This window comes from Ctenopharyngodon idella, chromosome 5, assembly GCF_019924925.1.
Source record: "Ctenopharyngodon idella isolate HZGC_01 chromosome 5, HZGC01, whole genome shotgun sequence".
NCBI classification, from domain to species: domain Eukaryota; kingdom Metazoa; phylum Chordata; class Actinopteri; order Cypriniformes; family Xenocyprididae; genus Ctenopharyngodon; species Ctenopharyngodon idella.
In genome coordinates, this window is record NC_067224.1 from 35,525,657 (window position 1) to 35,537,734 (window position 12,078).

Here is a 12,078-nt window from a genome sequence, read left to right on the forward strand (position 1 = left end):
CGTACGGAATGTGAAGATGAAAGATGGCAGCAAAGCCTTGTGGATTCTGTCACAGTTTTCATCCAGCTGGACTCTGTGAGCCCAGATGTAGCGTTGGAGGATTCCCACTGCAAGAGAGGATGTCTATGCATGAAATAACAATTTCACAGTGTCAGGCACTTGTGTGTGTTGGCCAGCACTCCAGCTAAACCTCTGTGACTGCTCATTCAAGACCTTTATTATTCATCACCCACAGCCAACTCATATACATCCATTTAACTTATTCTTTTCTCCTGTGGTGGTTGATGATGTTGCATTAAAGGTACAGTTCATCCAGAAATTAACATTTTGTCATCATGTACTCACCCTCATGTCATTCCATGACTTTTCTGTGCTAGAAACATTTAGTCCATATAATTTTGGCGACTTGGACTGTGTTTCAGAGATTTGTGGTTTTGGACATATATAGGTTCATATAGGTTTGGAATGACATTAGGGTGTTTTTTTTTTTTGGTATTAACTATTCTTTTAAACCAATGATATGCCTGTTTAAGACTTTTTAAATAAATTCTCATTTTCCAGGAAAGTTGCAACAAGTAGAATTGCCTGTTGGCTGCCTTAAGGCGTTTCTCATTCTATTTATACCCTTCAAAGGCGGCACACATGGCAGCACACACTGCTTATTTTTCCCATTAAAGGAAACAAGATTGAATAATGCGCACTGCATTATGGAGTCATGGAGAGGTTAGAGAAGATTCAGTCAGGTTAATATTGAGGAGCACCTCTGAGATGCTGTAATTCTGCCTGATTTTGCAGTATCTTCTGCTGAAGTTTGAGGGTTTTTTGAGTAAGAGAACTACTCAGGTAGGTGATGCTCAGTGTTGGGTGTAATGCATTACTACGTAATTAGTTACTTTAAAAGAGCAGTTTCATGTCTGTCCTTGTATTGTTCAACTGGTCTAGGTTGACATGGGATTTAGAAAGTAAGTAAGTAAAGTAATACAATACTTTTTAGAGAGTAATTAGTACAGTAATTTAACTACACTGTTGAAGATATAATTAGTAGCTAGTAATTAATTACTTTTTTAGAGTACCTTACCTAACAAGAAGATATTAGCTCTAGGTAAAAGTAGTCCTGTACTGGTTTTGCTTCAGGACTACGATGTAATACTGTACAAAATTTATTATGATCATCACATTGTCACATTTGTATTTGCAAGTGAGCCTATTTAAAGTAGTCTAGATAATTGGTCGACCGGAATTGATTTTTTTGATGGTCGATGCTGATATTCATGTTCAATATAAAGCCAGTATAAGCCTATATGATATCACACTATTTAATTTAAAGATAGTAAATAACGCATACAATTTCTGCAATGAAATTTATATTTATTCTACATAATATTTACTAAAATAATAATTCAATATATATATATATATATATAATTTTTAAGTTAATAATTTTGAAAAAAATATTTTAATTTGATAAGAACATAAATTCGTAAAATAAACAGATATATACTTTAGATATACTTCCTATTATAAATAAAGATGTAAAAAAAAACAAGTAAAATGGAAGTAAACACTGTAACCAACAGTACGATAAGTAATCTGTTAAGTCTGTGTGCACTTATTAAGTAAAAAATGCCAAATATCAGCATATATTATATCTGCCGTGGCAATATATCAGTCAACCACTAGTCTGGATAGTCTTTTTTTTCCTTGTGTAATTTGGTTCACAGTTTTATGGAAGCTTGTTTCTGCCACAGAATAAAACAATTTAAAATATAATTGTGACTTTTTATCTCACAATTCTAAAAAATTTTCTTACAATTTCGAGATATAAACTCGCATTATAAAGTCAGAATTGCGCAACTTTATAACTTGATCTGACCATATCTCGCAATTCTGCCTTTTTTCTTGCAACTGCGAGTTTATATCTCGCAATTCTGGCTTCTTTTCTTAGAACTGTCACAGTTGTGAGTTAGCTATAAAGTCCAATTCTGAGGGAAAAAAAATGAATATTCTGACTTTATAACTCGCAATTGCGACTTTATATCGTGCATTTCTGACTTTATAACTCCCAATTGTGACTTTATATCACACAATTCTGAGAAAAAAGTCAGAATTGTAAGATAAAAAGTCATAATTACCTTTTTTTTTTATTCTGTGGCGGAAACAAACTTCCACACAGTTTTTAAGGACGAATGGATGTCATGCAAATGCCCTTGTTGGCATGTATCTGTTTTGGCTAGATTCAAGTGACAGATAAATTTGTGCCAAAATACTGTAGATCAAAACTGTAGATCAAAACTATGCATGGTTACATGGTCAGTTTATCAGTTATCATTTGCATTAAGCGGTGTTTTTTTCCCCCACAGTCTTGTCAGAACAGTTCTGTGACCCATTTTTAGGTCATGACCCACCAGTTGAGAAGCACTTTATTAGGCCACCTCAGTAGGGACATGTCAGCATGTCAGCAGTGATGCGTCATGACCCATACATCTCTTAAAATCATGTCCTCTTAATGGGAACTGCTTTTAATAATACAGAGGCTTCTGCAGCATGACCTAAAGTGGTTATTTGTAGTTGAATTTTGTCCAGTTGTTGTCTGATCGTTTTGAAAGCGCACCCCCTGAAGCAGATAGACTCGTTGAGTGTTTCATATGATGTGGCGGATGAGCAGATGGTTTGGCACTGTCACTTTTATACATAATCATTTTCTCTGCTTGTCTCATAGGCCTGCCACGTTCTCAGCTGAGCCCATGGCTGGCTAAAGCTAGTTGGAGTGGGAAATTGTTTTAGCCTCTGCTATTGTCTCCTCACTCCATTCAGTGTGACATAGAACGAGACCCAGAGGAAGCACGGTGTCTTGGTGAATTACCTCACCTCCCTCGCAGTACATTAGTCATCAAGATATAGAGCCTACCTGCAAGAATTGGGGCTTTAATATGCAAATAACCACAGGAAGATTTCTGAAATGATTCTACATCGTAAGCCGGGTTCACACTGTACGATTTTGGCCATGATTTGGCCGTCTGAGACAAGTTTTGTGAATCCTAAAAGATTCCTCTGATCCTAGGCCATTCCTAGGATTATTCCTCTGCATTACTCCTGATTTTTATCGAGAATTGTGTCCCTGTTGAATCCTAATGCCTTCGGTTGACACAAACACAACAAATTTAGTGGAATTTATTTCTGCCTTTGTTTTATTTATGTTTATTTTTTTATAAATGTGTACTGATCACAGTGCTACAAAGTCTCTCTCTGTCCCTTACAAAGATGAGCGCATCTGTAAACTCAATATGGAAGCAATTAGCAATGAATCCTTGCACATATAATAACAGGGCAAGTAAGTCTTTGCAAATAATCCGCTTCTGTCCGTTTCTTTAAGTCCCTCTTGTTTCTGGTTCTGTGGGGCGGTTCCTTCCTTCCTCCTGAACCAAGCTTCTTTTTCTGTTGATGTACTTGCATTTTATAGTTTTTTTTCCATTCCTTTCTTTTATGCGGCCAAGACTCTGTTTCCCATCAAGGCCTGTGATCTGACCACAACAAAGGCATCACATGGCAATACAGGGGGAAACTTGGTGACAGAGTGAGAAACGGTTGGAGGTGATATTATTACAACTAAAAGAAGGGTGCAAGCTCATCCTCAGGAAACTAGAAGTGTAAATAGTCTTATTTTTTCCAAAAATTGTGTTTCTTTGAACACCACTCGGCAACCCACACTGGGTTTTGACTACCCATTCATCTCGATGATGGACCTTCTTATCTGGTTCTTCCCAGTCTACTCACTGCTTCCTTACACTGCCGCAACTTAACGATGCCTGCCGACCACATCAAGTTAAGTTGCTGCTAATTGCTACCCTTCCCCGGGCCCTTCTTATTTCAGCCATCCCGTCTGGAAACCTTTTTTGCCGAGGTTAGCCACAGCAGCAAGATGTCTGCCGGCGTGTAGCCCAACACCAATGCGATATGCAGTAGTAGATGGTTATTTCCCATCACAGGGGCAGCACAGTTGCTCTTCAGGTGACTTTTGCTTTTGCAGGTGAGCACTGCGAAGCATAAATAGGAATAATGAGTCCTGTGCTGTGCGGAGATTGGGTATGAAGGACGTCCATTCCATTAGTAATGCATGGTTTGGCTGGCAGTAACTTGGTCCAAGATTACAAAGAGGAAATCATGATTGCTCTGGGAGATGTGTGACTCTCCAATGCGCTGTAAACTCCCTGAGCTCCACGCGACGGCAGAAGCCATCGACCGACCCCTAACGGAATGACAACACCATCCAGTCACGCATTATTTATTGGCATGCTTCATGAATGTCAATCTGCTGCCTAAGCCTGTCACTGCCAGTGTTTCTGGATGAATGTTGCCATAAACTTTAACCGCAACCTTTATTATTATCAACACCATTTTGAAAAAGGACATTAAAGGGATAATTCACTCAAAAATATAAATTCTGTCATTTACTCATTGTTATCCTAACTGCTCTTTACCATCTATCTATCTATCTATCTATCTATCTATCTATCTATCGTTCTATCGTTCTATCTATCGTTCTATCTATCGTTCTATCATTCTATCTATCTTTCTATCGTTCTATCTATTGTTCTATCGTTTTATCTATCTATCTATCTATCTATCTATCTATCTATCTATCTATCTATCTGTCTGCCTTTCATTCTATCTATCTGCTTTTCATTCTATCTATCTGCCTTTCATTCTATCTATCTATCTATCTATCTATCTATCTATCGTTCTATCGTTCTAGCGTTCTAGCGTTCTATCTTATGTTCTATCATTTTATCATTCTATCTATCTATCTATCGTTCTATCGTTCTAATATTATATAATTCTATCTATTGTTCTATCTATCAAATGTTCTATCTATCAAATGTTTATCTATCTATCTATCTATCTATCTATCTATCGTTTTATCTATCTATCTATCTATCTATTGTTTTATCTATCTATCTATCTATCTATCTATCTATCTATCTATCTACCGTTTTATATATCTATCTATCGTTTTATCTATCTATCTATCTATCTATCTATCGTTTTATCTATCTATCTATCTATCTATCTATCTATCTATCTATCTATCTATCTATCTATCGTTTTATATATCTATCTATCGTTTTATCTATCTATCTATCTATCTATCTATCTATCGTTTTATCTATCTATCTATCTATCGTTCTATCTATCTATCGTTTTATCTATCTATCTATCTATCTATCTATCTATCTATCTATCTACCGTTTTATATATCTATCTATCGTTTTATCTATCTATCTATCTATCTATCTATCTATCTATCGTTTTATCTATCTATCTATCTATCTATCTATCTATCTATCTATCTATCTATCTATCGTTTTATCTATCTATCTATCTATCTATCGTTTTATATATCTATCTATCGTTTTATCTATCTATCTATCTATCTATCGTTTTATCTATCTATCTATCTATCTATCTATCATTTTATCTATCTATCTATCTATCTATCTATCTATCTATCTATCGTTTTATCGTTCTATCTATCGTTCTATCTATCGTTCTATCGTTCTATCTATCATTTTATCTATCTATCGTTTTATCTATCTATCTATCTATCTATCTATCTATCTATCTATCTATCGTTTTATCTATCTAATGTTCTGTCATTCTCTCTATCTGTCTGTCTGTCTGTCTGTCGTTCTATCGTTCTATCTATCGTTCTATCTATCATTCTATCTATCGTTCTATCTATCAAATGTTCTATTGTTTTATCTATCTATTGGAACTGTCATTATATGGGTATGAGCAGCTAAATATTTCACCTTTTGTGTTCCGCAAAAGAAAAAGCCATGCATGTTTGGAACAGCATCAGTAAATAATTGAGTAAATAATGACCCTTTAACTCTAAAAGTTCATCCAAGTCGAGCTAACCACATATTAATATTGCAGCTATGCAGGTCACTTATAAAAAAACAACAACAAAAAACGTGGTCATCGCAATTCCAGAAACCTAACAGTATTCATGTCCCAGCAGGGATTATTTCTTGCCACCTGCATGACTTTAATTAAAATCTACATGACACCCAAAAAGCAAAGCCTGTGATTTCATGTTTTAATGAGGCCTGATTTTCTTTCTTCTTGATTCCAGCGAGCATGACTTCCACAGTGCTGCCTGGACACTATCCAAGTGTTCTGCGGTTTTACTGCTGTATTTTCTGATTGGATACAACTGTTTTGGTTGTGTGAGCAACAGCGCAAATGTCCTACCGCATATGTAGCTGCACCCTATGTCCGTTTGCTCAAAAGTGCCTTTTTCAGACCCAGCCACCGGAAAGCATTTGCCCTTTTTTGAGATGAACAAGCCTCACACTAATCAAAATGATTATCAGTGAGCTCTCATTTTAGGCAGTCCTGCCTGAGGTATGTTAATTGCATTTGATTAATGCCATTCAAGAAATTTGTTTAGGGAGGTTGTGTGGTTTTTTGATTTGTTGCATGATGCCCTACTCATCCCCTGAAGGAAGGGTTCGAACCACATCAGTGGTACATCCAGGCAACTGTGCTTGGAACACAGAGGCTAATTATCTTCACTGTGCTCCAATATGCTGGAAATGTCTGCAATATGTTACTCATTAATAAAGTATATGAAGAGTTCAGATGCAAAAGCCGCTAAACGCCACCTCCATCAAAAATTAGATAAATTGAGCGAATGCTCTCCACATATAGTATACGTTCATCAAATACTTTTGCATCAAACCCGCTAAATCCCAGCATCGGCCCATTCAGAAATACTGGTTCATTGGCAAAAACTTCTAAACGCCATTTCCCTTTGCCAGCAAAAGCCCACAGAAACAATCAGAAGATGCAAATCAAAGCATTTGATTTCGAAATGAATGACAGCGTGCTTATAAGCAAGTTTTTAATTGTCAAGCTGCAAGTTTTTATTCTGTTTAAAGAGATTTTTAACTTAACAAGATGGAGGAGTATGGTGAAATAGATGAACCTGTGGTAGTTTCAGTCACTGCTAATTATCTTCACCTTATTATCTAAGGCTAAAGAAAATCGTTACAGTGGCAATGACAGGATTTAGCGAGTAGCATGTGTGTAAATCAGTTTCTTCATTGTTACAGTTTGAATTTTGCTTTCATCATTTGCAGTGTTTCCATTTGCATCTAGTGATTTTGCTACTGTTTACCATGTCTTGTTCAAAGAGTGGAAAGCCGTAGAATATCTTTGAATCAGAATTTGGGCTTGTTTGACTTGAGCCAGTAAACAACCACCCAGAACATTATTGCCACATAGCAATGGAAATGTAAAAACCTTTGTTATTATTATTAATATTCATTCATGGGATGCTATTTTTGCACATTTTCATTTTCTTGGCTTTTGGATATCTTGGAGAGCAGATCAGAATGTAGATGTTATCAGATCGTAAGGTACCTCACATATGAAAGCCAGGGTTTAAATCCACGCTCTCGCCACATACCAGCTTCCTCATTCAAACCAGAACTCAGTCCAAATGAGATGCTTTGAAGTCTAGAGCTTAGAAATACCAACAGATACCCTTTGATGGAATGGTTACCCTCTTGTTTATTTTGACTGTGCAAAAGTCCTGCGTTTCTGTTGTTTTTGGTTGATGAAAAAGCGCTTTATTGGTCCATATGGTTGCCTTCCAGAATTTTTTGTTCCTTTTTGCAGTTTAGCTTTTGCTAGGGGTTCAGAGAAGGGTAAATAATACGTTTGTCATTTCACCTGACTGTTGCACGCTTATTAGTTTGCAGACAGGTCATAGCGCACGAATGCAATCATAAACCTGAATCATAATTGATTTATTTCTTCCGTTATAATTATTCACCCCCACTCCTTCCCTGCAGTGCTATGACTCATCCTGGGACAGCAGACTTGCCTGCTAACAGATGCATTAACAAATGACTATAGCAGTTTGAGTGTGACTCCCCATATTCCCTTACAAACAATTACCATGATAACCACAATTTCTGCCAAAATACTAAATGTTTTGTTTCTAAAAAGTCATAATAAATTAACATGGGATCTCCATCAAACAATGTAAGAATATTTCTGTCTGTCTGTACTAGCTACCCACAATCTGGATAAAATGTGTTGCGTTTACATCTAATTTCTGTAGAACATTTGGATTAAAAGGATATTTTCTCTTATGACTCTTAGAGTGTTATACAGCAAATGGAGAGGACTACAGAGGCCGACAGAACCAGACCAGCCTGCAAGGAGGGAGGCCGTGCCTTTTCTGGAACGAGACTTTCCAACATCCATACAATACCCTCAAATACCCCAATGGAGAAGGAGGCCTTGGACCCCACAACTTCTGCAGGTCAGACAAAAACTGTATGGTTGAAAGGAAAGCAAAATAATAGCGATGCTCTGTAGAATTTACAATATCTGTAGAGTTGCATGATGAACACAAATTTGCAGATGTTTACCTTTACAAAAAGTACTCAAATGTTTAGGTATTTATGTTACTAAAGTTCTTCAAAGAATACAATGGGATTACCATGGTACAATGCAATGTCCAAGAAACATATTAACACCTTGTTACTTTCTGGTTCTTTATTCTTAAAGGATTAGTTCCCTTTAAAATGAAAATTACCCCAAGCTTTACTTGCACTAAGAATCGCATTTAAGCGATAATCTCGTTTAAGTTCAATGTTATTTTTCGCATTGTGCAACAAACCGTGCGGCCCTACTTCATACTAGTTTTTTCCCGTTCACTGCCATTATAAAGCTTGGATGCGTCAGGGTATTTATTAATATAACTCCGATTGTATTCGTCTGAAAGAAGAAAGTCATAAAAACTTTAGGATGGCTTGAGGGTGAGTAAAGCTTGGGGTAATTTTTTATTTTAAAGTTAAGAATGTTTGTATTGGGAATAATAATCAGAATTATTAAGGGAGTACTGTACCTTTAAATAAAAAAATGCTTTTTAAAGAGAAAATGACCAAGAGGGACATTGTTGAGAATTTGTGAGGAACATTGTGTGATTTTGGCAATGTGATATAAGAATTTTATTGACACATTCTTCAGTGTCAGAGTATAAGTGTTGTCTCCACACTCTAAAACATTCACACTTCATGTCCTCAACAAGTCTCTCTGTCTTTGACCATGAACCGTATTTATATCTATAAGCACCTTAAAACCGATTTAGTCCTTAAACCACAATACTAAATGATTCTAAATATGTTGTTGGAAAGAAGCATTTGGACTCAAATAATTTCTCAGAAGGTCACACTGCAGTGTTTGACTGTGGTCCATGAGTGAAGGTTTATTTTTTTCGTGCCATTATGTGGACTCAGCAGGGCTTGAAGAGTTTACATTTGCAAAGTCGCCTCAAATCCTTCTGTACAGAAAACAAACGTAGCAGGGCGACAGCGTGGATGACCGATAGCCTCTTACTCCCTTCAGCTTCACATTTGTTCTTGATGCACAAGCTAACCCACAATGCAAGAAACAAAACCTTACTGTCATAGGTCTGTTTCTGTAATAGTCTGGTCTGACCGATGTCTAATCAAAGATAGAGCACAGTATGCTGAAGCATTTGGTTCAGGCACACATGTAACACAATATTCCAGCCTTATTCTGTTTATAAAGTATGTCAATTTGATAAAAATTCCTTAGCCAAATCTGTTGGAGTTTAGAGTTCTCAGAGTTTCCTCAGCTGTTATGTCATTCCTCAGACTGATGATAGTAACTGGAGTGGGAACAGAAAACACAAAGAAGGACATGAGAGATGGCTGTTTTAAATACTTACTAAAATCATTATTAAAATCATGACATTGTCTACTTTTCTTCATTACTTGAATCCTGTATAATTTTTTTAAGGTGTTGTATGTAATTAATAAATTGTGACTGTACTTAAGCACAAAAATACAATATGTTTGCAGAGATTTAGGAAACATGCTAAGTTCAAATACTTGTTTCTAACAATGTTACAGCCAGTTATTGTACTTTGAAATGTCTTTGAAATTCCTTGTTGGAATGTCTGTTTTTGTTTTGGTCTGTGTGATCCCGCCCACTGTCAATTTACCCAATAGTATTTTCGACACCCTGGGTTGCCAGTTGGTGAAAAACACAGCGTATTGTCAAAGTTCGCAGATTCTACCCGACCAAAAAAGCCTCAGCATCCATCTAAAAAGCTCTATGACCAGAGGACTATTAATACGCAGATAAATCAACTCATCAACTTACAGGCTTGTCGCCTTCTTTTGTCAATTGCGCTCGTTCCTGTTGCGTTCTTTCAAACTGGCAACCAGCGTGAGCGTTCAGTCTGAAGAGGAAGGGGCAGGAGAAACAACCCTTGCCAATATTTTAAATTTGGACTGCAGTACCCATTTCAACCACTAGCTGTAAATATTACATACTGCACCTTTTAAAGGGTTAGTTTACCCAAAAATGAAAATAATGTCATTTATTACTCTCCCTCATGTCGTTCTACACCCGTAAGACCTTCTTTCATCTTCGGAACACAAATTAAGATATTGTTGATGAAATCTGATGGCTCAGTGAGGCCTCCATTGAGAGCAAAGCCATTCAAATTCTCAAGGTCCATAAAGGTACTAAAAACATATTTGAAACAGTTCACTGATTCGATTCACTGATTCACTGATTCGATTCGTAAAGCTCTGAAGCAGTGTTTTGAAATCGGCCCATATAGATATTGTTGAAAAGTCTTTATTTTGTTTTTTTGGCACACGAAAAGTATTCTTATCGCTTTATAATATTAAGATAGAAACACTGAACTCACATGAACTGTTTCAAATATGTTTTTAGTACCTTTATGGACCTTGAAAATTTGAATGGCTTTGCTCTCAATAGAGGCCTTACTGAGAAATCGGATTTCATCAACAATATCTTAATTTGTGTTCCGAAGATGAACGAAGGTCTTACGGCTGTAGAACGACATGAGGGTGAGTAATAAGTGACATTATTTTCATTTTTGGGTGAACTAACCCTTTAAGTTAAACACAAAAGGAGTTATCTAGCAAAATGAACAAAGTTATTTCCATGTGCAGCATGAATGCACCAGTTTTGAACGGAAATAAGCCGAATTACAGTTGAATTCAGTGAAAAATGACTTAAATTTCACATATATCACATATAGCTATTGCATGACTTGGAATATAGCTTATATAGACTACTTTTATGGTACTTTGATGATGATTTTTCTTCTTTTTTAGATCTAGATAAAACACTTATTTGCTGGTTGCTTAGCTGTTTTAAGCAAGCCTCCCAGTCTGAGCCCATAAAAGAGTCTGACCCCACACCCCAACAAAAAAAAAAAGAAGAAAAAAAAAAGGGCTACAACATAACAAATTTGACAAGAAATGTCACCAGCCTAATGACAGATGACAGCTTTTTCATATTTATGAACATTCCCCTTAAAACAGCCTCGTACAGCCTGCCTATTTCTGTTTTAACCATGAGGAGGGGTGCTGAGGTGGCTCTGTATATTTGTGCAGGTCCAGCAGACTGTATGATATGGGAAGTGAAAGCCAAATTCAGAACGGCAGACAGAGATTAAGTGAAAAGGGGGAGATCACCGTCAGGAACACCAGTGTTGATTTTAGGCACACGGTTGCATGGTGTTATGTCTGCTGGGTGTATGTAGGAATGTCTTTGTGTCATAACAGACTTTAGGTTTTTGGCTTCACAAGATCTTGCCAAACTGGCTACACCAAGGGAGACTTTTAGAAGTAGCACCCGGATCATCCCTAATTCCATATTCCCATTTGAAGTGAAAAATCTGTTCATCTTTAAAATACAGAAGAGCTAGTTGCACATGAGGGAGTCTGTCTGTCTGTCTGTCTGTCTATCTATCTATCTATCTATCTATCTATCTATCTATCTATCTATCTATCTGTTTTTCTTTCTGTCTCTCTGTCTTTCCATCCATCCATCCATTATGAAATAGCATTAGTTCACCCCTGATCAAAAAGATAGTCGATTTTTAAGCATTAAAAAGAGTCAGGGAAAAGAAGACAGGTGTATGTTTTTAAAGATATGACAAGTGTTATTTGTGTAGTACATGTTTTTATAGTTTCAGTTACTTGTAAGAGA

The 12,078-nt window shown here is 36.5% G+C and overlaps 1 protein-coding gene across 2 annotated transcripts in view; it reads left to right on the plus strand.

Moving 5' to 3' along the window:
- Positions 1-12,078, plus strand: part of kremen1 (kringle containing transmembrane protein 1) — a 73,980-nt gene that overhangs the window by 24,122 nt on the left and 37,780 nt on the right. For both annotated transcript variants that reach the window (XM_051894184.1, XM_051894183.1), the window contains exon 2: positions 8,176-8,338. In XM_051894184.1, the coding sequence (XP_051750144.1) occupies positions 8,176-8,338 (163 nt within the window). The remainder of the gene's footprint in view (positions 1-8,175; positions 8,339-12,078) is intronic.